Here is a 27,949-nt window from a genome sequence, read left to right as displayed (position 1 = left end):
CCGACATTATTGGTAGCCCTACCGAACTGCTTCCGGGTCACGACGTCAAACAGGTGAAAGTTGAAAGGTGACGGACGTCAGCGTGTCCTCTGCTCTTCTCGTTATCGCACGTGTGTGTGGTGTTGCTCGCTTTCCCCTCTCCTAGACCCCGTAATCGGTTTTTTTTTTATTTCTCCTGTCATGTTGAGTTCGCTGTCTCGGACCCTGGGCCATGCACTCAGGCTCACAACTGTTCGCCCATTGGAGCAGCTCTTGCAGCCGGCCCTGGGCGCCGGCTCCTCGGCCGCGGTGCGGCCCTTCTCCCGCGGGATCTGGATGCCGAGTGGCGGCAGCGGTTCCTCTTCCTCATCGGCCGTAAAGAGGCCGATTTTCCTGCATTGCTCACCGAGCTTCTCTGCTTGCGGCTGCGGGGCACTCCACACCGAAGGTAAGCGGAGCACAGAGTCAGTGCAGGTCCCCGACTTCCCGGGTTGCACTGGCCGAATCGCCCCCCCCCCCCCCCCCCCATACACCATGTATCTGACCTTACAGCCATAGCGCGACCTCCTACCTGGCCAGGTCTGTCTGAATTTGAGTAGAATAGTGAGTAATTTTTGGGCTCATTATTTTTAAATAACACTTTCGCTGCTGTGTTTCTCAGAGTTAGGGGGTATATACAAATATAGTGTCTGGTTGAAATATGATTGCTTGTGTAGTATTTATTTAATAATTACCGCATATGTATGTGTGTATATGTATAAACTATGATAAAGCTCGCTAATTTGATGGGAGATGAAAGAGTGATTTCGCCATAATGGCTGTAGTTGGCAGGAACTAGAAAAGAAAAATAGATGTTGCAGATCAGGAAAAGAAAATTTAAGCAAAATAGAATAATTTTGACATGGTCTTTTGTTGTGAAGAAAAACATTTTTCCCTGTATGTACCCGGATCAGTCCGGACTGCTGGGTTTTGCCTCCCTTCCAGCAGATGGAGACAGAGAGAAAAACTTGAAGAGCACCCTCTCTTGGTGCAGTGTGCTACCTGAGTCTTTTCAGTATTTCTCTGTCTCTGGCAGATGAAGGTGGCAGAAACTGTGGTCCCGATCTGATACTAAAAAAATAATAATAAAATAGATCAGAGAGGGGTTTTTCCCTACTGCACAACAGGTTTGATCAAGCAAGTTAAAAAAAAAAAAAAAGCAGCAGAAGATTCCAAGGCTGGCAGAGCCGCAGGAGGCTACTAGGATTCGTGTGCTCTGGGATCTCAGGGGTGTGGGGGAGGGATGAGTTGGATCCACTAATTCCCCATGTCCTATTCGAGCTAGAGACTGTGTCTCCCTGTGAGGTTCTGGGTGATGAGACCGTAGATCCTGTCCTAGCAGGCTTGCAAAGTCCAGCTAGATCTTTTCCTTTTCATCTGATGCTCCTATAGTTGATGTTACAGGAGTGGGATACTCCGGAAGCTGGTCTCTGTGTGGGGCGAGCAGTAGACAAGCTCTATCCGTTACCTGAGGATTCCCTGGAGCTTCTCAAAGTTCCGAAAGTGGATGTTTCAGTGTCTGCAGTCACCAAGCGAATGACTATTCCGGTGGCAGGAGCAGCAGCTCTGAAAGATCTACAGGATCGAAAGCTCGAAGTCCATCTCAAGAGAATTTTTGAGGTGTCAGCGCTGGATGTCAGGGCGGCTGTCTGTAGCAGTCTGATGCAACGAGTGAGCCTGAGGTGGGTTCAGTAACTCCTCAGTGCTAGGGATCTTTCTCCTGAAGAAGCGGAGCATGCTGAGCGGTTGGAGGCTGCAGTGGCATATGGCGCAGATGCTTTATACGACCTTCTCCGTACCTCGTCCCAGACTTGGGTGTTCGCAGTTTCGGCCAGGAAGCTTCTTTCGGCAGATGTTTCTTCCAAGTCTCAGCTTGGAGGACTCCCTTTCAAGGGCAAATTCCTTTTTGGAGAAGATCTGGAGCAGCTCATAAAGTCCTTGGGAGATAATAAGGGGCTTAAATTCCCGGAAGACCAGTCTAAGGGCTCCAGGAATTTTTTTTACTTCCCGCTCTCGTTTTCGGGGTCAACGACGCTTTAGGCAGAGCAAGGCACCACTGTTTGCACAGCTGCAACCATCGGCAAGATCCCAGGCCTGGGCTTACTCCTTTTGCAGTCGCAGATCTTCTGTGACGGGGTCGCTTAAGGCTGTTTGGGGTCCAAGTCCTCCCAATGAGATAGTGCCGGCCCATTCCTCCATCCCAATTATAGGTGGTTGTCTCTCCCTGTATTATGAGGAGTGGGTCAAAATAACATCTGACCAGTGGGTTCTAAACATCATAGAACATGGTTATGCTTTAGAGTTTGCTCGGCCTCTGCGAGAACTGTTTTTGGTTTCCCCCTGCCGATCCTCAGTGAAGAAACAGATAGTAAAGCAAACCCTCAGCCGGCTGGAAGATCTTGGGGCCATTGTTCCAGTTCCCCCAGACGAGTACAGGACCGAGAGATACTCCATCTACTTCGTGGTCCCCAAAAAGGAAGGCTCTTTCCGTCTGATTCTGGACCTGAAGAAGGTGAACAAAGCCCTCAAGGTGCCACTTTTTTGTGTGGAAACTCTGTGCTCCGTCATTGAGGCAGTGCAAGGCGGAGAGTTTTTAGCTTCACTAGATTTGACGGAGGCATAAGAACATAAGAAATTGCCATGCTGGGTCAGACCAAGGGTCCATCAAGCCCAGCATCCTGTTTCCAACAGAGGCCAAAACCAGGCCACAAGAACCTGGCAATTACCCAAACACTAAGAAGAACCCATGCTACTGATGCAATTAATAGCAGTGGCTATTCCCTAAGTATAATTGATTAATAGCCATTAATGGACTTCTCTTCCAAGAACTTATCCAAACCTTTTTTGAACCCAGCTACACTAACTGCACTAACCATCTCCTGTGGCAACAAATTCCAGAGCTTTATTGTGCGTTGAGTGAAAAAGAATTTTCTCCGATTAGTCTTAAATGTGTTACTTGCTAATTTCATGGAATGCCCCCTAGTCCTTCTATTATTGGAAAGTGTAAATAACCGAGTCACATCTGCTCGTTCAAGACCTCTCATGATCTTAAAGACCTCTATCATATCCCCCCTCAGCCGTCTCTTCCCCAAGCTGAACAGCCCTAACCTCTTCGGCCTTTCCTCATAGGGGAGCTGTTCCATCCCCTTTATCATTTTGGTTCCCCTTCTCTGTATCTTCTCCATCGCAACTATCTTTTTTGAGATGCGGCGACCAGAATTGTACACAGTATTCAAGGTGCAGTCTCACCATGGAGCGATGCGGAGGCATTATGACATTTTCCGTTCTATTAACCATTCCCTTCCTAATAATTCCTAACATTCTATTTGCTTAGTTGACTGCTGCAACACACTGGGCCAATTTTAAAGTATTATCCACTATGATGCCTAGATCTTTTTCCTGGGTGGTAGCTCCTAATCTGGAACCTAACATCATGTAACTACTACAGCAAGGGTTATTTTTCCCTAAATGCAACACCTTGCACTTGTCCACATTAAATTTCATCTGCCATTTGGATGCCCAATCTTCCAGTCTTGCAAGGTCCTCCTGTAATGTATCACAGTCTGCTTGTGATTTAACTACTCTGAATAATTTTGTATCATCCGCAAATTTGACTCACTCGTCTTATTCCTTTCCAGATCATATATATATATATATATTTAACCTTGTGTATATAAAGAATGTTATGTTGTATAACCTCACATTTAACATCACTTAAACGCCTGTTGTCTCTGCGCTTAGACAACTTTGTATATAACCAGTGAATATAACAAATGTTCCTCTAAACCCTGTACATACCATATCCCTCTGTGTCTTTGTTCACCCTCCCCCTGCCCCCTCCTTCGTCACGCCTAACCCGAATCCCTCCCTCCCTCTCCTTGTTATCTAGTTACTCACTCTGTTACTGCGTTTATCTTATATACTGTTCCTTGTAAAGGCAATGCCTATATATTTACTGGTTGTAAGTTACTTGTAAACCGACACGATGTGCAAACGGCTGTCGGTATATAAAATCATTTAAATAAATAAATAAATAAATAAATATATATATATATATATATATATATATATATATATATATATATATATAAATATAAATAAATAAAAGCACCGGTCCAAGTACAGATCCCTGAGGCACTCCACTGTTTACCCTTCTCCACTGAGAAAATTGACCATTTAATCCTACGCTGTTTCCTGTCTTTTAACCAGTTTGTAATCCACGAAAGGACATATCCTCCTATCCCATGACTTTTTAGTTTTCATAGACGCCTCTCATGAGGGACTTTGTCAAACGCCATCTGAAAATCCAAAAACACTACATCTACCGGTTCACCTTTATCCACATATTTATTAACCCCTTCAAAAAAATGAAGCAGATTTGTTGGGCAAGACTTCCCTTGGGTAAATCCATGTTGACTGTGTCCCATTAAATCATGGCTTTCTATATGCTCTACGATTTAATCGTGAGAATAGTTTCCACTATTTTTCCCGGCACTGAAGTCAGGCTCACTGGTCTATAGTTACCCGGATCGCCCCTGGAGCCTTTTTTAAATATTGGGGTTACATTGGCCACCCTCCAGTCTTCAGGTACAATGGATGATTTTAATGATAGGTTACAAATTTTAACTAATAGATCAGAAATTTCATTTTTTAGTTCCTTTAGTACCCTAGGATGCAATTTCCATCAATTGCCTGGAAACAAGGGCAGTGCACTTGGTGTTAGAGATTTCTTCCTCTCATCCACCACTGGGCAGTGCGAATCTTGTCAGACAATGCGACAGTGGCCTACATCAACCGTCAAGGAAGCACAAAGAGTTGTCCGGTAGCCTTGGAAGCGGAAAAGCTGATGGCCTGGGTGGAACAATATCTAGCCCAGTTGGTGGCCTCTGAAATAGCCGGAGTTGACAGTGTGCAAGCAAACTTTCTAAGTTGTCAACGTCTGGATCCAGGAGAGTCGGAGTTGACCTTGGAAGCAATGATGCTCATTTCTTGTCGGTGGGGTACTCCCCACTTGACTGGATGGCGACTCTGAGGAATGCAAAGGCGGTCTGTTTTCTGAGAGGTGTGAAACATTTGAACCTGCCAGTACATTCTATTTGTCCTTCTTGGAGTCTTAACTTGGTGCTCCGGGTGTTGGAGGAACCTCCTTTTGAGCCCCTCAAAAAGGCTACTTTGAAGGATTTAACCCTCAAGACCGTGTTTTTGGTGGCTATCTGCTCTGCTAGGAGAGTTTCGGAGATTCAAACCCTCTCCTGTTGGGAACCTTTTCTGCAATTTTCGGAGTCCGGGGTATCGCTAAGGACGGTTCCATCCTTTCTCCCAAAGGTTGTCTTTGCTTTTCACGTAAATCAGTCTGTGGAACTTCTGGCTTTTCTGGATTTAGAGAGAGACTCCCCTCACGCTAGAGAATTGCGGCGTCTGGATGTTAAACGGGTTCTCGTGGTACCTTGAGGTCACTAATGCCTTTCAGTTTCGGATCATCTTTTTGTTCTATGGAGCGGTCCTAAGAAAGGACACAAGGCATCTAAAGTTACCATTGCCAATTGGTTGAAAAGGCTATTGCTTCTGCTTACATTTGCTGCGTACAACCGGTTCCGGATGGTCTAAAAGCTCATTCGCTCCGGTCACAAGCTGCTTCCTGGGCAGAGAACCAGTTAGCGTCACCACAAGGAATCTGCAGGGCGGTGACTTGGAAGTCTCTGTACACATTTTTGCCAGATGACATTGCTTGGATGTCCAGGGGTCAGATGTTGGCGGTTTTGGGAGCAGTGTCATTCAAGCAGGACTCTCCAGGTCCCACCCCATTTAGGGAAGCTTAGGTACATCCCAGCAATCTGGACTGATCCGGGTATGTACAGGGAAAGGAAAATTGGTTCTTACCTGATAATTTTCATTCCTGTAGTACCATGGATCAGTCTAGATGCCCGCCCATCGGGGGGGGGGGGGGGGGAGAATGTACTGAGAGTCTGCTCAATTATTTTCTATTCACAGCAATTTGTCTAGATTAAACGTACATGTACATCAGAAGAGGATAAATTACTCCAATATAACTACTTGCCTGTAAATAGTTTACAACTGTTCCAGTTCTTGCTTGATCTAACCAGTGGTTTAAATCTGTTATTTCTGCTTTGGTAATGTTTATCCTGAAGGGACACAGGTAGCACACCGCACTAAGAGGGGGTGCTCTTCAAGTTTTTTCTCTGTCTCCATCTGCTGGAAGGAAGGCAAAACGCAGCAGTCTGGACTGATCCGTGGTACTACTGGAACGAAAATTAGCAGGTAAGAATCAATTTTCCTTTAACAACCTTTTTTTTTAGATGTTTCTAAAACGATTTGTACCTTGAAAAAGTTAATTTCCACTTTCTTGCTTAAACTTCCTTGTGTTTCAAATGAGGAGGTATCTATTCTTTTTTTTTTTTTCTAAATCTCCCTTTTGAGACTTTTTTTTTTCCCCTTGTGTTGGGATGTCCCCCAAATGTGCTGTGCTTCTGACAAAGGGGGAGCTTATTGAGTTGTACATTACCAGTCTGCTCATCTTGAACTGCCAGATTAAACTTGTTCCTGACCTTTTCATCCCCTTTACTCTCCTGTCTTGTGTATTCAGGCATGCTTATTCATGCTCTGGTCCTAGAGTGCCACAAACAGGTCTGGTTTTCAGGACATCCCCCAACAAATATGCATACGAGATCAGCATACAATGGAGGCAGTGCATACCAGTACCTCATGCATATTCATTATGGATATTCTGAAAACAAAACCTGTTTGTGGCACTCAAATTAGAGCTGCCTACCCCTGCTTTTAAGATATCAGCATTTGGTTGATGTCCACCAATTTTAAATTGAAATATTTTAGTAAAATATTCTAAAATACTTGGCAACTGTGCTAAACGTCAACTAATGTCCAGCAGCATTTCTCAAATAGCATTGACCTAGAAAGTACTTGAGATTTCTATTAGTTACTATATGATTGTTTTATTTTTGCAAATGGTGAATTAATAGCTTCTAATCTGACCTCATTGTTTTTAAATTTCACCATTTGTAGGGGTGCTGTGCAGCATATTACCTACAGATACAGTGAGGCCCTGATCTATATAGGTTACATGATGCAGTTGACTTCCCTAAGGTCACAAGTACCAGTAGGAGATGCATTTGAGCTGATCTCTGTTTCCTAGCCCATTACTCTCATCACTAGATCACGCTTGTCTACCTTTTTAAATGTGCTGAGATTTAGGACTTGTTAGGTGGAGAGTTCTGAGATTTACGTTGTATTCTGATTTAATGTAAACTTGGTGTATCTCACCATGATTATCCATCCATGAAGAAACATGACACACTCGATGTCACAGACACCGCTTTTTCGGGATCTGTTCTGTTTCCTAGCACCAAGCAGTCTATACTGTGCTAGCATTGACCATACAAGGTCCCCCAGCTCAATGGCATAAGTGGCAAAAAGCTGGATAAGTTTTGAAAATGTGAGTTTTGTTTCAGGCGACAAAGCGTTTTCCGAATTCCTGATAGATGAGATCAAGGAGGAGAAGAAAATCCAAAAGGATAAATCTCTGCCCAAGATGTCTGGAGGATGGGAGTTAGAAGTCCATGGAACTGAAGCCAAACTTATTAAAAAGGTAGCAGGAGAAAAGTAAGTAGGTGGGAGACTTGTATGTCAAATCTGACACATGCTAGTAATTTGGCTAGAAAATTTGGTGCCGCTACTTCAGTGTCCTCTCTTTCCAGGGAGCAAAAATAGTAGCTGTTTTCCCCTGGAAAGGTGGCGAACAGAGCTATGTTCATAAGTACTTAACACACAAAGATTTGGGGTTGGTTGGGTCAATGCTGATTTTGTTTGAATCTTATTTGAAGAACAGACCGGCATTTTCAGGTTGGTTTAGAAGCTGCTTCTTGGTGTGTCCTGCCACAAGGCTCTGCACTTTCATCTGTACTATTTAATGTTGATATCCTGCCCATTGGTGGAGTTCTGCAGTCCCTGGGCATAATGTATTTTTTTGACATTGATATTAGTCTGTTTACAGGGCTTCCCAAAAACTGTCTTTATATTTTGCAGCTTGACCAACATTCTACAGTCAAACTGGGCTGGCACAAAGTGATCATATCACGTCTAGTCTGTTTAGCTTGAAGTGGTAGCCCATAAAGTGGTGTGTGCAGTTTTAAGTTGATTATTACTCATAAAATTTTGTATTCTGATTCAGCTGACCCGCTTGGAAACAAAATGCAGCTATGTAGCTCTGCTTGTGCACTTAGGTCTTCAGGGACGAATCTACAGATTACACTTCCACTCCGATAGTAAAGGCTGCAACAAACACATAAGTCTGATGTTGTGGAGTGCTCTTCCTGTCAAGCTGAGGGAAGAACAAGACACAAAATACATCAGGAGAAAAATTAAGGCTGTTTATTTTAGTGCTGCCTATAGTGATTTTTAATGTCTTTTGATTTTAGTCATATTTTTCTGTGGTTTTATTGTATGTGTTTTGTTTTAATATTTTGGGATCCGATGTGAACAGCTCTGCTGCACATATGCGGAATATAAATATTTTAAAGTAAACACAACCAGGAGAGGTAATTAAGCATGGGGGGAGTGACTCGCAAAACGAGAGTCAGGCTGAGGGCCAAATTGATCTTTGGCAGCAGAATTAAGAGAATTTGAGGTCAGAGGTGGGGTAGATTCAGCAGCTCAAATTTTAATTTTTGAATCTGAGGGATCCCCCTGCTATGAGAGAGATAACAGGACTAAGCCAAAGGGTGGGCTTGTGACTCCCGACCACCCCCATCAAAGTTGTGTGGCCTTTCCCTAATCTACAGGTGCTGTAGAGGCTAAGGTCTTCTAATCCATGTATCTTTTTTTTTTTTTTCTTCCACTTTTACTTTGAAGGATTACAGTCACCTTCAATACCAACAACAGCATTCCTCCCTCACTTGAGGAAGAAACGCAAGAAGGGCAGAAAGCAGAAGAGAACGAGGTAAGACTGGTGGCTTAGAACGGGGGAGAGCAAATTTTTTTTTTTTTTTTTTTTTTTGAGCCTCTGCCCCCACATTCCATCCATACAATTTGTTGGGTCCCCCACCCACCAAAGTTGGGTTACATCATGCATATAATATATAGTTATATATGTTTGTGTGTATATCAAAGTTTCTCACCAATCAAACAGCTGTTGAATTGTTTGCCAAATAGCAGGCATTCGCACTGCCAGCCCGAAGCTCAAAATTCCAGTTTTGATATTCAAGTTGCTGATAGGAGCAATCAAATATACACAGACACAAAGAGAGGCAGATGCCACACCATAACCAGACAGGCACCTCACAGTAACGGCAGCACAACCTCTTCACCACCTGCCAGATACATTGTAAAAAAAAAAGACACTCAAAATATATATTGCAAAATTATTATATCTTAACAGTAGTAACACCAGGAACTCAAACAAGAACCCTACCCATGAAAAAGCAGCACTGTAAATACAACACTAAGTCCCAGAATACTAATACAGCATCTACTGGGGAAACAAAACAAACCCGATTACTATAGATCCCTACACAGACATTACACACTAGCAAAATCTACCCACCCCCCTGGTCTCACAAACACAGAGCAGAGACAGATCCTCGCCAAATACAGAACAAAGGTTCACAAATTAGAACCAGCAATATGCAGACAAAAACTGAAATGGAAATTCCAAGAAGCCAGACTCTGTCTGCAGTGTAACAATTTCGATGTTTATTAAAACAGAGACGTATATTAAAAAACTTGCCCGACTCTGGCCGAGTTTCGCGGCTCACACAGCCGCTGCCTCAGGGGCTACAAGCAAACCAAACAACAATCAATATAATTAACAATCAAAAAAATTTTTTTTAACATCCTTAAGATCTCATAAATATTAAAAAGTCTTTAATAAAGCCTTAAAAACCTTTTTAAATTTCACTAAGATCTAAGATATTGATTAAAATTAAAAATAATCTTAAAATGATGACAAACTTAACATGAAACCAAACATACCAAAAAATCATCATATTCACTTAAAAAGCATAATTTATGTTCTTTAAAAATAAGGAAGAGGAAAATGCTTTACCTTCAACACTTCACAGCTGCCAAATAGCATTCATTTGTGCAAAATCTTCCAACATGCAACCATTAATTATTAGCAGTGCATTGAACCACTGAAATATATATACATAGAAGACAGCTTGTAAATTGAATTTTGAAACAACATTTTTTTAATTAATTTATGTTAATATTCATTTTTTGCCACTTGTTCATTTGTAACAGAATTAGATTAATATTTTGTTAGAGATTTCTCAAGCTGTCTTCTATGTATATATATTTCAGTGGTTCAATGCACTGCTGATAATTAATGGTTGCATGTTGGAAGATTTTGCACAAATGAATGCTATTTGGCAGCTGTGAAATGTTGAAGGTAAAGCATTTTCCTCTTCCTTATTTTTAAAGAACAACATAAATTATGCTTTTTAAGTGAATATGATGATTTTTTGGTATGTTTGGTTTCATGTTAAGTTTGTCATTTTAAGATTATTTTTAATTTTAATCAATATCTTAGTGAAATTTAAAAAGGTTTTTAAGGCTTTATTAAAGACTTTTTAATATTTATGAGATCTTAAGGATGTTAAAAAAATTTTTTTTTGATTGATTGTTAATTATATTGATTGTTGTTTGGTTTGCTTGTAGCCCCTGAGGCAGCGGCTGTGTGAGCCGCGAAACTCGGCCAGAGTCGGGCAAGTTTTTTAATATACGTCTCTGTTTTAATAAACATCGAAAAAGTTCCAGGCATCTATTCTTGTGTTTTTCCTGACTGCTATCATAGATCGCCTACCTCTGTGTTTTTTTGCAGTGTAACAATGACAGAACCACAATTCCCTTATAAAACAATCAAATCAAGAAATATAAAGCATCAATTCTGGTAGAATAATAATAAAAGAAAAATTTCCTTGCATGTCCACCGATGGAATCAGGAACAGTGGGTTATGTGCTCCCCTGCTAGCAGATGGAGATGGAATCAGGTTTCAAAGCTGACGTCACCTTAGATATAACCCTGCAGTGACCTCAGCCCTTGAGTATCTCTCCGTCTCCAGCACATGTGGATGTGCTTTCCCTATCAGGATCGCCCTACCCTTTAGAAGAAGAAATTCTACTTTTAAATTGGAGAGAATAAGCCCCACTCTCCTGTGGTGATACCTAAAGGTCCCTCCCCCAGCTGAGAATTCCTGAGGTGATTTCTGAGATCCCTCAGAGGTGTGCCTTGGTCCAGTAGCCAGTTCCCGGCATGAACTTTGCTGCTTAAGCAGCTGAAGGGCAGTGGGTGCAGGAAGCTAAGCTCGGCCGGGACGACCAAAGCCCTCTCTCTCCCCCCCCACAGCTGGAGACCAATCTCTGTACTCAGCCAGTAAGTGCAGAGCCCAGGTAAGTTTAAAAAAAAAAAAAAAAAAAGGATTTCCTGGTGTATAGCCAGATGGACTCAGGACCAGTGGGTTATGTGCTTCCCTCCTAGCAGATGGAGACAGTCAGGTTTCAAAGGTGACATCACCCTAGATATACCAGTGCAGTGACATCAGCCATTCAGTATCTCTCTGTCTCCTAGCAGATGTAGATGCTATTCCCACACCAGCAGCGGCGTTTAGTGGGATTGCAGCACTAATTCAAAGGAGAAATTTACCTTCAAATTGAAAGGAAGAATCTAGCCCCGTTCTCCTGCGGTGATACCTAAGGGTCCCTCCTCCAGTTGAGAATTCCTGAGGTGATTTCCGACATCCCTCAGAGGTGGGCCTTGGTCTGGTAGCCGGCTCCCCGGCATGGACTTTGCTGCTGAAACAGCTGAAAGGCAGCGGGTGCAAGAAGCCGAGCGTGGCGGTGACTGCCAAAGCCCTCTTACCCCTGCAGCCGGAGATACTCTCTGTACTAAGCTGGTAATCGCTGAGACCAGGTAAGTAGAGAAGAACTCCACCGATCCACAGATGTGGAAGGGCTTCGGTAAGTCTTTCCTCCAGTCTCCTTGCTTGGCTCGCTGTACCGACATAGTTACCGATTTCGTTCGGGCAAGGGAAGGGGGTTCCAAGCGGGTTAAGTGGCCCCCCCATGGGTTAGGCCCCGCTTCAGGATCTATGGACTCTCCACAGCAGTGCCATCTTGTGCGTGGTTTGGTGTGGCGCTGTTTCCCCCATTTCGACTGGTATGTGCCATGCGGGCTGGCCTTCTATGCGCATATCGTGCACGCAAGTGCGCACATAAGCGCACACCCTCCTTTAACACAGAACCGGCCACTTGGATCTTTTTCCATTTGTATTTTTATTGGAAGTAAAGTTAAACAAGCAATAATAATCATCAACAACTTCAACTACAGCGGCAGATTTTCATAGCAAAACAATGCTAATACAGTATTGTCCACTGTTTCTCAACCATGTTCATTCCCATATTTTAACCCGAAAAAAAACAACCCCTTCCCTTTCCCCCTTCGTATGCTCTTGCTCCAGTGTCAAACAAAGGTTTATAGTACCACATAGCACAAAATAAAAAAAAAAAAACAAAAGAAAACTGAGAGGGCTATAGATTCAAAAAGACCTAAGACCTCCTTGGATACCTTTGCCATGTCAACACAGGAAGTGAACCTTTTGGTCTCTGTTCTAATTTAAGGTTATTAAACTGTCTCTTGCCAGGCTTCGTATGCAGCCCACGCCTTATAGAATTTTGGAAGGTATTTGTGTTTACAGGCAGTTATTTTACCCAAAGTATAGATAACAGACACCTTGCGTTGAACCTCCGTTAATTGCGGAATGGTGGATGATTTCCAGTGTTTTGCCAGTATGCATCGAGCTGCAAAGAAGATATAGTATTCCAGTCGGTCGACCTGTAAGGTTTCAGTTCCAGTAGCGCTATTCAATAGAAGGTCCAATAAAACAGATCGGAAGGCGGTCCCACGTAGCCAACGTAACAAACAACAAAGGGGCTACCTTACACCGTGGAAGATTTTATTAAAAAAGCCCGACTCAGGCCGAGTTTCGCCAACCAAGGCTGCATCAGGGGCTTTATGTTGTAAAACACTCTCACTGCTGCAAGAGTCAGTATATCAATCTGAGTATTGATTTATATCGTCACCAGTTTTGAAAATATAGACTAAAAAGAACTTGCAATGCAGAAGTTTGCCAAGAGACAGATATCCTGAGTCAGGCTTTTTTAATAAAATCTTCCACGGTGTAAGGTAGCGCTATTCAATAGGACTTGGCCTGCGGTATACTCGCCAGTATTATGATTAATAGCAGCCAACCAATTAAACACTTGTTGCCAGAATTGTTGAATATATGGACACGACCACCACATATGAAAATACCCTCCGTCTTGCTGACATCCTTTCCAGCATTTCTCAGAGAGATTGAGAGATATTTTATGCAGGGTGAGAGGGCTACGATGCCAGCGATTATAGGAGTTTATAACAGTTTTCAATTAAGTTTGCTGCAATCAACCCTTTGCCAGTCTGCTTATATACTTCAATCCAAGCATTATTGTCCAAGATTACACCAAGATCTGCCTCCCAGGCCTTAATAAAATGTGGTTTGGCTGTGGGGGTCGTGTTTAGAAAACCATAAATCTTTGAGATAGCTTTTGTAATCTTGTTGGCCCCTTTACATAAGCTTTCAAAAAAAGTCACTCCAGCTTTCAAGCTGTTAAGCAACAAGGTAGTGTTCAAAAAATGTCTAAGCTGCAGGTACCGAAATCTTTCAGATGGGGGTAGGTCATATTTGTCACACAGGTCCTCAAATGCCATAATCCCTTGCACAGTCCACACTTGATCAATAATTACAATACCACTCTTTTTCCACTTAAAGTATGCTGAGTGCGGTCTGCCTGGGATGAATGCTGTATTATGAAATAAATATGATTGAGTGGAGTAAATCCTATCACCCATGTACCGGCCACTTAGATCTATGTGTGCCGAGGCAAATCTGTGCACACTCGAGAGGCATTTGCCACCTACGTGCACAAGCTATAGAGGTCATTGCCCCGTCAGCAAAGAAGCTTGGGCGGCACAGTCTGACCTGGAATCCTGCCTGTGTCAGCACTGTGAGGAGGCTTAGGGAAGGCTGGATTCTCAGAACTTTTTAAAGTCTGGTCCATCCCAGTCTGAGGTCGGGTCAGCCACGACCTTATCAGGCAGCACCCCAGACCTGAGCAATTCCGGGGCTGTGTCCTCCCAGCAAGTGTCTTTGGAGATAGATCTCCTTATGGAATGGGCAGAATTGAATCTACAGATGAACTCTGCCTCCCACATTGCAGGAAAAGGCTGTCCAAGCAGGGAGAGTCTCTGGATCCAGGAGAATGGGCGTTGTTGGCCAGAGCCTTTCAGCTGCTGGTAGATCGCTGGGGCCTCCCGTACAGCGACCTACTAGCCGCATCGCACAATGCGAAGGTTTCTCAATTCTTCAGTTGCAGAAGAGAGAGACTGTTCCTGGGGTTCGATGCCCTTGTTCAGACCTGGCCAGAAGAGGACTTATTATAAGCCTTCCCTCCCTGGCCGCTGCTGGGCAGGGTTATTTGCAGGATCGAGCGCCACAATGGGTTAGTGCTTCTAGTGGCTCCGGATTGGCCCAGGCTCCTGCGGTATGCAGACCTGCGGAGACTCCTGGTGGACAGCCCCCTGTGCCTTCCACCACATCGGTCCCTGCTGCAGCAGGTTCCTTTCCTTCATGAGGATCCAACTCGATTCTCTTACGGTCTGGCCCTTGAGGGCTCACCTGATGAAGTGAGAATATTCGGCAGCAGTAATTGCCACCTTACTCCACGCTCGGAAGTTCTCTACATCCCTAGCATATGTGCGGGTCTGGAGAGTATTTAAGGCCTGGTGCAAGGAAGGCAGTGTTTCCCCTCGGATGGTGAAAATCCCAATAATTTTGGAATTTTTGCAGGAAAGCTTGAATAAATGTTTGACCCTTAACTCCTTGAAGGTCCTGGTAGTAGTCTCCTGTTTCAGGGGGTGAGGTGAACGGAACCCACCTGTTGGCTCATCCGGATGTGGCCCCTTTTCTGAAAGGGGTGAAGCACCTCTGGCCACTCCCTACGGTGGCCAGTTCCCTTGTGGAATCTTAATCTAGTATTGTAGTTTTTGGCAAGGCCCTCCTTTCGGCTGCTGCGCAGTCTTTCCTTGTGTTTATTAATCCTGAAAACTGTGTTCCTGGTAGCTATGTGCTTGGCACGTCGCATCTCTGAACTACAGCCATTGTGCCGGGAGCCGTTCCTCCGGATGACTCCAGGAGCGTTATAGCTTCATAACGTTCCATCCTTCTTGCCCAAGGTAGTCTTAGAGTTTCATTTGAATCAGTCCAATTCGTTGCCATCCCTACATAAGCACAAAGAAGCGGAAGAATACTGCCTCCGCCATTTTGGTGTGGTATCTGGAAGTTTCAGAAACGGTCTGAAAGACAGACCGCCTGTTGTCCTTCATGGTGGAAGGTAGCAGGGCGAACCAGCTTCACAGGCTGGATTAAGGTGGTGGTCATGGGAGCCTGTGTGGAGGCCGAAAAACCATTACCCCTTCAGGTTAAAGCTCATTCCACTTGGGCTCAGGCAGTCTCACGGCCGGAAGCTAGAATGCTGTCTCCCTTTGACATCTGCCGAGCAGCAACATGGTGGTCCTTGCACACGTTTTCCAGGTTCTATTGCCTGGATGTTCAGGCCCGGGAGGACGCAGCCTGTACTATAGGGCAGTGTTAACCGAACTGCGTACAGCCTCCCGCCCTGCTCAGGAGTAGCTTTTGTACATCCCATTCGCCCTGAGTCCATCTGGCTACAGGCTAGGAAATGGAGAAATTACTTACCTGATAATTTCGTTACATTTAGTGTAGACAGAAGGACTCTGCATCCTGCCCATGGCTGCCTAAGAACGGTGCCAAGGATTTACCCATGGAATGGATATCTATTCCAAGAGATTACGGGTAAGCCGTCATCAAATCCCTAGATCAGGGCATCTATAATCTTACCGGGGTTCAGTGTTTGGTTGAGTACAGTTACGGGCATGGGGCTGGAATAAGTGGTTTGTGTGCTTAGTGAGAGGTTCAGTAGTTGGGGAGCCCTCCTAATAGAGTTGCTAAATGACAATGGAGTGACCACTAAACTAGTTTGTTTGGAGAAAATGTACAGTTTTGTTGAGAAGAAAGCATTATTTTGCATTGTGATTCTGGAATAGGCCTGATCAAGTAGATTTTCTGTTTTGATAAAGATCACCCATATGTTCGTACTGACCAAAGGTCAGCTGTGGATTCCCCCTGGGTGTAAGAGTATTTTGGCATTGGATGAAATCTCAGGATCATCTTTTCTCTTTCCAGCCGGAACTAGTGTCCACACCTAACTTTGTTGTGGAAATCACAAAACAGGACACCAAACAGACCCTAGTGTTTGACTGCCACTACCCTGAAGATGAGGTAAGCTGTGGAGGGAGCATGAAGCATTAATTCTAAAACAGCTGAGCTTTGACTTTGATGTTACATATTAACACTGATATTAGGGATTTGCAGCAGGGATGGATTCGTCCCATTCGGTATTCGTCAGGACCCAAATCCGTTGCATCCGTTCTCTGGGGACCCCAATCCGTTCATTAGTTACATATGTATTTGTTTCCCTCCAAAAAAAAAACCCATCCCAACCCTTTAAATTTAATTAACTACAACCCCCCACCCTCCTGACCCCCCCCCCCCCCCTGACTTGCCAAAAGTCCCTGGTGGTCCAGCAGGGGTTCTGGAGCGATCTCCTGCACTTGGGCTGTCGGCTGCTGGTATTCAAAATGGCGCCGATAGCCTTTGCCCTTACTATGTCACAGGGGCTACTGGTGCCATTGGTCAGCCCCTGTCACATGGTAGGAGCACAAGTTTATTCGTTAGTGATACGTTGTATTCGTGGGGGTTCGCCATACGTTTCGTGACCCCCCACGAATACAACGAATATGGCGCATACGTTGCGGATTGCCAATACGTTGCAAACGAATGCACACCCCTAAGTGATATGCATTTATTGTTTTAAAGGGCTATCCCTATCCAAAGAGATATAGAAACAAACATGCAGCCACCTCCAGGCTTGGATGCTAGGTTCACTGATGTGATTGTTCTTCAGAAGTTGTTTTTTCTTTTATTTTGGCCTCATTTCTTAAAAACCTAAAGCTGCAGCAAGTAAAAGCAGACCCACTGCTTCAGAGGGCTTTACTAAAGGCTGTGCAAGACATTGTATGCAAAAAAAAATGTAACACTGACCTTTGGCAGTTTAAAGGCAAGCCACCAGAATGATCCATGGCCTGCTTTTATGAGCCATACACAGAGTGAAGCAACTAATAATGTACACTCTCTAGAGGAAAGGGGGATATAATAAACATTTAAATATCAGGGTTTGATAGAAGTATCAGAAGGGGAAGCACTTTACATAGACCAGAAAGCTCAAGGACAAAGTATTATATGAAGCTGAAAGGAGGGGAAATTCCAAAGGAATATGAAAAGCTTTCACGGGGGAAGGGTGGCGAATACCTGGACCAAAGGTCCAACAGAGGTTATAGGAACCAGAACAGTGCCAAACTTCAAGCTTGCCAGGGGTAGACACAAAAGGGACCTTAGTAATGGAGGGAAAGGAAAATTGGCTCTTACCTACTAATTTTCGTTCCTGTTCATACCCCAGATCAGTCCAGACCATGTTCCCTCTAAGTTCTGACATGCTATGTGCACAAAAATTTTGTTGTGTGCAACTTTTCCGAAACTTAACTTAATGTTGTGCGTCCAAACTTACAACTCAGTCTACTGGAGTTAAAAAAAAAAAAAAAAAAAAAAGTGAAGACCAAGTGAAATGTTAACATGTTTATATACTTCTTAACTAAAGTATAGCAAGTAGAAAGCGTAACAGTTTGTTTTATACCATATATACTGGGCAACTGCGCCTCATAACTCAGTTCACAACTTCACAGTCCATAATATTTACATTTTTTCCCTGTGGTCTTTGACATTTGTCCATTCATTATAGATTCTGTCAAGATCTATTTCCGCCATCTAGTTGATAGTTCTTAACACGCATGATCATATCCAAATGCTCTGTCTGTAACCAATTCCGCGATTTAGTTTTCATATCGTTCATTAAACTGAAGCCACGTTCACAGTCTACACTGGATGCCATGAATGTTCCTCCAATATCCATCAACACAGCGAGGTCTTTGAATTGTTCATTTTGAGTTAAATGACAACATATATGACCAATTTGAAACAACTTTGTCTTTGATTTTCTCAGCAACAACGAATTTGAAGTCGTTGTATTGATCAACTACTGTTAACTCCTCAGGCAGAAATTCTTTATATTGAGCACAAAGTGATTTTATGTTATCAATTCCGAAATCGAAGTCACAAATGACCCAATATCAAATACAGCCCATGCCTGTACTTCCTCTTCTGGAAACTTTTCATCCAGATGGACACACAAGAGATTGATAAATGTGATCAGCGAGCTTGTGTCTACTGCACTGTTGGTTGGTACCTGTAATAGTGCTTTAACACTTTGACTCCACTGAGGTGAGCTTGTTAGATATTGACTTCTAATCTTGTTCAGTTTGCCTCGAGCTAGATGGTGAGCTTCTAGAGTTGTTAAACCCTTCTTCTGAAGAAGAAGACAATGAAGCCAAATCTGATAGAACATCATTCAAAATTTCCAGAGCTACCCTAAACTCAGAAGTGCTCAACTTCTTGAAACAGTATTTGGCAATTGGGTCTTTTCCCCACTCTTCCTCAAAATATTGTAACAAAACAGCATAGTTTTGAACTATAGCTTGCACAGCAAAATGCCTCTTCAGCCATTGCACTTCATTTAAAGGTCTGAATGCCACTGAATCATGCTCTGAGGCATCAACGATTTCTTGAAATGTAACTCTTTTCGAAATAGATCTACTAAACATTGAGTACACAGTTCTGATAAGAGTTTCAATGTCTTGCATCAGTTTGACTTCCTTCCATGTATCAGTTATTCCTAAATCTTCACGATGTGCTACACAGTGTTGCTGAGTTAGGTGTGGGATTTCTTTTTTCAACTGTGCTGCTACTCCATTTTTTCTTCCTAACATAAGAGGCTCCGTCCGATGTAAACATAACCATCTTCCTTAAATCAAGTTTGTTTGCTGTATAAACATTTGATGGCAGATACGATTAAAGCAGCATTGCAATGTTCTAATCGCAAAATGCCACCAAACGATACTTTGTAATCCAAAGCATTGTTAGGCCGATACTTAAAGTAAAGTATTAAGCATTTGGTCAAAGATATGTCAGTGCTTTCATCAACAGTTAAAGTGTGGAACAATGCCGAAGAAATTTCTTGCATTATATCATTTTGAACAACGCTGTTGATGACTTCAAGAAATTCAAATGTGTAATTTTTACTTCCCCCAACTATCTGGCAGCTTTACAAATTTGACCATGTGTTCATTTATATCTGTAACAGCCAGCATAGAAGAGTTCAATTTGGTGGCTAGCAAGACGCTGTCAGTCAGGACCTTTATCTCATCTGGATTTGAACGCTTCCGTTCTACAACGATTTGCCTCCTTTTGCTTTTCTTCTGGAGTCTCTAGTAACAGGGTCTTCAACCCACCTTGAAATAGTGGATTCATATTTTTCAGTTTTGTTACACTGCCAATGTGAGATTTACTTACTAGATGTCTTTTGAGGAAATCCAGTTTCCAGACCTCATTCCAATCCGTAGAAAACTCTCCTACAGCTTTCGCTTCAGCGCAGATCAGACAAATGCCTCCTTTAACTTCATCATACGAAAACATTTCGCGCAGGGCTACATGAGTTGGGCCCTGCGACTTCGCGGTATTAGTTTCAACAGTCTCATCTAGCCATTCGGATTTAAATGATGTAACTGTTCTCTTGTGTTTAACACCTTTACTCATTTCGGTTTTTATGCGTTCAAATCTTATCTTAATTGTACTTACTTAAATATTATCAACTTATTTAAACTTAACCAGTTGACACTATCTTTTTCTAATGCTCTTTATAAATCATTTATATTACCACATGGCGTCATGTAGACTGTCATCTAGCTGCTGAGGCAGAGCATAGATTCTTGTATGTGTCGCTAGCGTCGGCGGCACGGGACAGACTTAGTTTTTGGGTGCTTGCTGGGCGCTTACAGCCTGTATCTGATGCCGCCGGGCTCGACGGACCCTCGTTCTGACCCACTACGGCCATTTATTGCGTCCTGTTCGCGGAGTAGGTAGAGATCAGCAGGGGCTGCGGGGGATCGTCGCGGGCCGAGGAAAATATCTGGGGGATGGAAAGGGATGAGCCGGGGGTGGGGACATATGCGTGCGCACCTCCAAGAGAACGGATCGGCGCCGGGTTTACGTGCTCGCTGGTCGGGCTACGGGTGTGTATTGTGTAGCCTAGCAATCCTAGCATCCTAGCCACACAGTCGCTGTACCCTGAACCGCTGCAGCTATGCCATGGCCTTGGAGGTTGGGAGTATGAACTCTCCCTGACCTCATCCCATTAGTGACCTCATCCCATTAGTATGAACTCTCCCTGACCTCATCCCATTAGTGACCTCATCCCATTAGTTCTAAGTAACAGACATTATGTAGCGCACATTAGGTGTCTCCCATCATTGCTGTGCAAGTATAATGATTTTATGCCTAATAATTTGCCTAGTTTTTGGAAAAACTCTAGGATTAAAAACTGTGCTAAACTTTGTACCGTGTGCAGTGGCCTTCATGGGCTGTGTGCGCGCGCACAGCTTAGAGGGAACAGTGAGTCCAGACAAGTGGGTTTTGCATCCTTACCAGCAGATGGAGGCAGAGAATAAAAACTTTTCAGGCACTGCTACTTAATAGAGCGCGCCACCTGCATTCCCGCAGTATTGACCTGTACCCAAGCCAAGATGACTACTTCCCAAACACCAAGGATTTCTCCCTCAAGAGCGAGCGGAGTATTAAAGTTGGAACCACCAACAAATCTGAACCCTCAACTTAGGGTAATGAAAAATCTTTCAACCCTAAAATTGCTTAAACTATGAATAGTGGCATTCAAATTCTGCACCACCAGCAGCATCCAGAAGTAGGAAAAGTTTTTTACAACAATAAGGGGATGGGAGTCTGGACTGATCTGGGGTATTCCAAGAACGAAAATTAGCAGGTAAGAGCCAATTTTCCTCTCCTGTTCATACCCCAGATCAGTCCAGGCAAGTGGGATGTACCCAAGCCCTTCTACATTGGATGGGAACTCGAAAGACCCAGAAAGAGCACACTTTCACCAAACGTGGCATCCCTGGAGCCCGAACATCCAAACGATAATGTTTGGTAAAAGTGTGCAAAGAAGATTAAGTCTCTGCTCGACAAATCTGTGGCGATACCAACTAGCACTCTGCCCAGGAGGCTGCTTGCGCCCTAGTAGAATGTGCCCGCAGCCCCTCTGGAACCAACTGACCCTTACAGGTATAGGCTGAAATAATCGTGTCATTCAACCATCTCGCAATCGTGCTTTCAGCTGCTTTGCAACCCCTCTTTGCTCTGCTGAATAAAACTGAGATGATCCAACCTACGAAAGTCATTTGTAACCTTGAGATACCACAACAGAACCAGACACACATCCAAAAGGTGAAGCTCCTTTGCATGGGGTGAATCAGAGGTCAGGTGCGGAAAAGCCGGCAAGTCCACTGTCTGGCTGAGATGAAAGGCAGATACGACTTTGGGTAAAAAGGAAGGAACCATATGCAGAGAGACTCCATCGTCCGAAATCCACAAAAAAGGATCCCTACGTTCCTGTTCGTACCCCATATCAGTCCAGACAAGTGGGCTTTGCATCCCTACCAACAGATGGAGGCAGAGAATAAAAACCTTTCAAGCACTGCTACATAACAACAGAGTGCCACTTGCCATCCCTCAGTATTTTTCTGTCTCCAGCAGTTGGTAGAGATGCAAAACCTGCAGCCTCGAGATAATAGGAAATCAGGAAAGGGAAGAAAGAAGATTCCCAAATAGGACAGCTCCCAGAGGTGTTAGGTTCCTTCGTGGGCCATCCCTTGGGTAGCGTGAGGGGTCGGTGATCCCTGTGCTAGCGCTCGGCCCTTGTCTTCTGGGGAGGTGATAGCTGGTGGTTCCGGTTCCCTCTTCCACTCTGGGTCCTTGCCACCTCCAGTGCACAGCCTCCTTCACCAGAAGAAAAGTATTTCATTTTATTTCCCTTTTTGCTATTTGGTGTGTGTCCCTTTTAAAAAAAAAAAAAAAAAAAAAAGGGCAGGGGTGAAGAAGCGGCAGGAGTGCCTCGTAGGCAGTGCTCAGACAGCAGAGTGCAATTTTTCTGCCCGGAGGCAGTTCCAGGTGAGCAGGACAGAATCACCCCGTTTGCTGGGGCCTGGTGCTTGATCGGCATCAGACAGTGCTGCCGACAGAGCTCGCAGTGGGGTTATTTTTAGGCCTGATGTTGGTGGCATGGTGTCACACGGGAAAGTTTGCCGTGGGTGTGCCTCAGCATGACCGAATTTTGCACCGATTGCATTTCTATGGGTGTTGGGACCTCCGTGAGGGGCGGGGGGGGGGGGGGGGGCCCTGTAGAGATGGTGGCCATTTTAACTCCTTGTGGTAGGAATCAGGCTCCATGGAGGGAGCCTCAGGATTCCCCTTCCCTGTACGCAGCAGGGAGGGGGCCAGGGGGATGCTGATCAGGATTCCATTGATTCTGAGAAGTTCTCCATGGACTTTGCCCTGTTGCTCCATAGAGCCTATTTGGCCATAAAGGAGGCAGGATCCAAGCAGCCACTTCTCAGGAAGGCTCGTAGGGCTAAGAAACCTAGGGAGGGGAAGCAGACAAGATCGGGAGGAATCCTTGGCTGCTGGCTCTTGAACGGGCTGCTGATGAGAATGGGGACACGTCGGATGACGTGGACGACCCAGGAAACAGAGAGTAGGATTAAATGGTCAATTTTCTCAGTGGAAAAGGGTAAACAGTGGAGTGCCTCAGGGATCTGTACTTGGACCGATGCTTTTCAATATATATATATAAATGATCTGGAAAGGAATACGACGCGTGAGGTTATCAAATTTGCTGTGATGATACAAAATTATTCAGGAGGACCTTGCAAGACTGGAAGATTGGGCATCCAAATGACAGATGAAATTTAATGTGGACAAGTGCAAGGTGTTGCATATAGGGAAAAATAACCCTTGCTGTAGTTACACAATGTTAGGTTCCATATTAGGAGCTACTACCCAGGAAAAGATCTAGGCATCATAGTGAATAATACTTTAATATCATTGGTTCAATGTGCTGCAGCAGTCAAAAAAGCAAACAATGTTAGGAATTATTAGGAAGGGAATGGTGAATAAAATGGAAAATGTCATAATGCCGCTATCGCTCCATTGTGAGACCGCACATTGAATACTGTGTACAACTCTTTTGAGATGCGGCAACCAAACATATAGTTGCGATAGAGAAGGGCAACCAAAATAAGATAACCTCATCATGGTCAAATTTTGATACCGCCTCTACTCTAGAAATTCAATCTATTATAAATAAAATGAACCCCGCCAGCCATCCAATAGACAACATCCCTATAACAACCCTCAAAACAATTGAACCCACCATATCTAAAACTATCACCAAAATTGTCAGTTTATCCCTGACTGAAGGTAATTACCCCAAATGCCTCAAATCTGCAGTTATCAAACCTGTTCTAAAAAAGAACTTAGATCCTGAAATCCTCGCTGTCTCCCCATCTCAAACCTATCGTTCATAGCCAAAACCATTGAAAAAGTCGTACACACCCAACTTGATGACTATCTTGAAACAAACAACATCCTACCTCCAACTCAATATGGATTCAGAAAAAACTTAAACACAGAATCTCTCCTTCTCTCACTAAATGACATAATACTAAGAGGCTTGAACAAAGGTGAAAAATACCTACTCATCCTCCTTGAGCTGCTTTCGACACAGTAAACCACAATATACTGTTAGAACGACTGACTCAAATCGGCTTAACTGACATCAACCTACAATGGTTCTCTTCCTATTTATCTGACACAACCTACCAAGTTTTAATCAATAACAACCCATCCAAAAAGATCAAACTCAACACTGGAGTTCCCCAGGGATCAGCATTATCCGCCACCTTATTTAACATATACCTTCTCCCCATCTGCCAATTACTAAAAGATAATGGAATCACCCACTTCCTCTACGCCGACATTCAACTTCTAATTCCCATCCAAAATTCGATTGAAGACATCTACGAGAAAATCTCAACTCTGCTTATCTCAATTAAACATCTCCTAAATTCTCTGAAGCTCATAATCAACATAGACAAAACTGAAAAAATACTCATGGCCAAAAACCCCAATCCAACTCCGCCACCCCTGACTTTACTTGACGTTTACAGAGGTGATGATAGTGGTGGCGGCTGTTCTCAGGAGAGGAGGGAATCCTGGTCCATCCATACCTGGACGATTGGCTAATTAGGGCAAAGTCAGAAGTAAGAGTGTCATTGGTCAGTTCAACAGGTTATGTAGCTCCTGCACTTGTTGAGCTGGGTGATAAATCTGGCAAAGAGTCGTTTAGAGCCTTCCCAGTCATTGCAATATCTGGGGGCTTGGTTCGATACCGAGGTAGGAAAGGTATTTCTGTCTGTGGAGAGAGTGGTCAAGTTGCAGTTAGGTGCTCTGACTTATGCGGCTTTCGGTTCCCAGAGCCTGGGACTATTTGCAGGTCCTGGGTTCTATGGCTTCTACGCTGGAGTTAGTTCCATGGACCTTTGCTCACATGCAGCCCCTGCAGCGGGCTCTGTTGTCCCGTTAGAATTCGCTTTTGGTGGAATTTCAGCTTCCTTTACCGCTTCAGGTCCAGTCTCTCCTGGAGGCTGTCTCGGACTAATTTGGGGAGAGGGACCGACCTAGAGGTGCTCGACTGGGTGGTCGTGACGACAGATGCCAGCCTCAAAGGATGCCGAGGATGATCAGCCCAGGGTCAGTGGTCGCCAGAAGAGGCATCTTGGTCCATCAGTCGTTTGGAGACCAGAACAGTTCGCAGAGCCTTGCTTTATATTTCTCCCATTTGTTCGCAGGTGGATAGTGCGGATGTTCTCAAACGATGCAACTATAGTGGCGTAGCTCAGGAGGCACAAGACCTGTTTGGTTGGGCGGAGAACCATCTAGTATGAATACTTGCATCGCACATGGCTGGAGTGGACAACATCCAAGCGGATTATCTCAGCAGACAGTGACTGGATCCTGGGAAGTGGGAGCTGTTGGCGGAGGCCTTTGCCCTAATTCAGTCAGATGGGGCATGCTGGAATTGGACCTCATGGCAGTTCCAGCCCCCCTCTCGACCCAAGGAATGGCCCATGAAGGAACAGTCTTCACTTCTTATCTGCTTCTCTTCTTTTCCTACTTATTTATTTTTAAACTAAAGTTCAGACTGTGGGTTTGCACCTCTGCTGGCGACTGAAATACTGAGGGACTGCAGATGCCACACTCTTAAGTAGCAGTGCCAGAAAAGCTTTTATTCTCAGCTTCCATCCACTGGTAGGGATGCAAAATCCACTTCCCTGGACTGATCTGGAGTTTGAACAGGAACCACAGATTGAGTAAGACCTTTTGTGAGCTCAGTAAGCAGGTTCAAATCAACAGACTGGAGTGGACCAAGTGGCCTACTTCTGACAACATCTATGTTAACAACAAGGTTTTTAGATGTTTTCCCCCACCTAGCAATACACAGGCTGTGGTGCTGCACCATTTGGTTCCTTAATTAAAACAATTTCAAAATCCTGGGCATTTTTTTTTTTAATTTACCACAAGCAAGAATGCTTTTATATTTTGATTTAGGATTTAACTTACTGGCCAAAGGTAAAAGTACAGATTGTGTGTTGTAGTTACCTTAACAGGAATTCTGTAATGTGGGATCTCATTCTATGCAATAGTGGAAAAGGAGAAGATGTGACATGAATGTGAGTAGCATGGGACTTCCGGTAGGCAGAAACTGGCATGGACCAGTCCTTTCCTTGTATTCAGAGCAGCTACTAAGGGGCTCATGCAGTCTGTTCATTTCATTTATAGAGAAATAGTGTGTCACATTTCTACATGTCTGCTTTCTCTGCATAGGTGGGGCATGGTGAGGAAGAAAGTGACATCTTCTCAATCCGAGAGGTTAGCTTCCAGCCCACTGGAGAATCTGACTGGAAAGATACCAGCTATAATCTCAATACAGACTCCCTGGACTGGGTAGGTGCAAAGTATCCCCTTCTCGTGTAGAGGCATCGGTCTAGACATATTACTAAGACAGAGTGAGACTTAATGGGTGTTCTGGTGCTTTGGCATTGGGTTTCTGTGTAATCAGGTGGGAGTATGTGTGTTCATAGAGACTGTGAGGACAGCTTATTCTAGCAGGTTGTCCTTTAGGGTAATATGTATTTGTACGGTAGTGCCACCAATCTACAAAATACAAGCTAATTTGCATGGCTACAGTTCCTATCCCAAGTTTACACTCTTTGAACATAGGAAGGTTAAGTGACTTACTCATACAGTGAGTGGATGGAGAAGTCTAACCAGTCACAACTCTGTTTTCTAACCCAGTACCTTAATGCAGCTAGCGTAATACTGGACCCAGTTCACGAGGCTTGCTTTTTAAAACAATTAAGGAAAGAACATTTTTGCCAGGAGTATGAGAACTGAAATTATTTTTGCATCACACAAACTAATAGCAAGTGTCTGATCGTGTATAACCAGACTACTCTTTTGCAGGCATTATATGATCATTTAATGGACTTCCTAGCTGATCGGGGCGTGGATAACACTTTTGCTGATGAGCTAGTGGAGCTGAGTACAGCCCTGGAGCACCAGGAGTACATCCAATTCCTGGAGGATCTAAAAAAATTTGTCACATGTCAATAATGTAAGAGTGGAGCTTTGGGGTAGTTCAATCTTGGCTGCTTGCTAGCAAAAGCTCCTGGACTGCTAAAAACATGCTTTTCATTGACAGCATTTTTGTAACCTCCAGGGGAATTAAGAGAAATATGCACATCATGTCTTTCCCCCCCCCCCCCCCCCCAATAAAAATGACAATTCCCTTAATACTAACACAACTACAGTCATGTAAAGGTTGTTAATTTATTCAATAATGGTACATGCATTCAGTCAAGGATTAGTCATGGGCAATTCAGCTGAAAGTGAATATTTCTTAGCTACGTGGCTGAAATGAAGAGCTCGTCCAGACTAAGAAAGTATTCTTACTTGGAAAACTGCTCATTACCTACTAAAGAGATTCTTTATGGATAGTTTTGATGCCAGATCTTATTGTACTGTTTTCGCACCCTTTCAGTTTGTAGTAGCTATCACCATTTTTTTTTTTGTAATAAAAATAATCAGTGTCATTAACTCTCCTCTTAAACAGTACTGGTAATTTATTTTTGATAAAGCAATTTTTCCAATCAGCTCACAATGGTATACAATAAAATTTGAAATAAATTAATGTTACAATATAGTAAACAAATATCACTATCATAAAACCAAAATCCAGAAAACACAATCAATATAAAAAATCCAAAAAAGTGTCTCAGCAATAAAATACAGTAAAATTGCATGAAGAGCTTAAAATGGTTGTAGTTTTAATTAAAAAAAAAAATAATAATAATAAAATCTGAGAAGAGCCAGGCTGTAACCAGTTTCCTCCATTTCAAATAATTGCCTTTCAAGCAGATATCCAGAGGCAATGAGGGCCAAAGCACAGGAGTGATATTGAAATTTCCTTCATTGAGGGCACCTTCTGGAGACCTTTTTGAGATGATCTCAGGCACTGAGACGGTTGATAAGGAATCAACAAACTGAACAAGGTGCTTGGAATATACTTTATGGGTCAAGCAGCGCAAACAATTTTACAACAAATGGGTTCAATATAGCTCTGTAAGAACAGGAGCAATAAG

General features: G+C 43.6%; 1 protein-coding gene across 1 annotated transcript; it reads left to right on the top strand.

Annotated features, from left to right (window-relative positions):
• Positions 1–24: 24 nt before the first annotated feature.
• On the top strand, positions 25–27,409 carry C1QBP (complement C1q binding protein). The gene is made up of 6 exons (XM_029612457.1): positions 25–427; positions 7,506–7,656; positions 8,905–8,992; positions 16,353–16,448; positions 26,133–26,252; positions 26,772–27,409. Exons 1-6 carry the CDS (start codon positions 181–183, stop codon positions 26,919–26,921), a joined length of 852 nt encoding a protein of 283 aa, XP_029468317.1. The 5' UTR covers positions 25–180; the 3' UTR covers positions 26,922–27,409.
• The last annotated feature ends 540 nt before the right edge of the window (positions 27,410–27,949 follow it).

Source organism: Rhinatrema bivittatum, chromosome 8 (genome assembly GCF_901001135.1).
Source record: "Rhinatrema bivittatum chromosome 8, aRhiBiv1.1, whole genome shotgun sequence".
Taxonomy (NCBI): Eukaryota; Metazoa; Chordata; class Amphibia; order Gymnophiona; family Rhinatrematidae; genus Rhinatrema; species Rhinatrema bivittatum.
The sequence above is the reverse complement of the archived record's forward strand: the minus strand, read 5'-3'. Positions and strand labels throughout refer to the sequence as shown.

Excerpts from the sequence above, each read along its gene's own strand:
- C1QBP (XM_029612457.1), top strand. The coding sequence starts at position 181 with ATGTTGAGTTCGCTGTCTCGGACCCTGGGCCATGCACTCAGGCTCACA. Across the intron at positions 7,657-8,904 it reads AAAAAGGTAGCAGGAGAAAA|GATTACAGTCACCTTCAATA; the intron begins GTAAGTAGGTGG and ends TTTACTTTGAAG. Across the intron at positions 16,449-26,132 it reads GCCACTACCCTGAAGATGAG|GTGGGGCATGGTGAGGAAGA; the intron begins GTAAGCTGTGGA and ends TTCTCTGCATAG.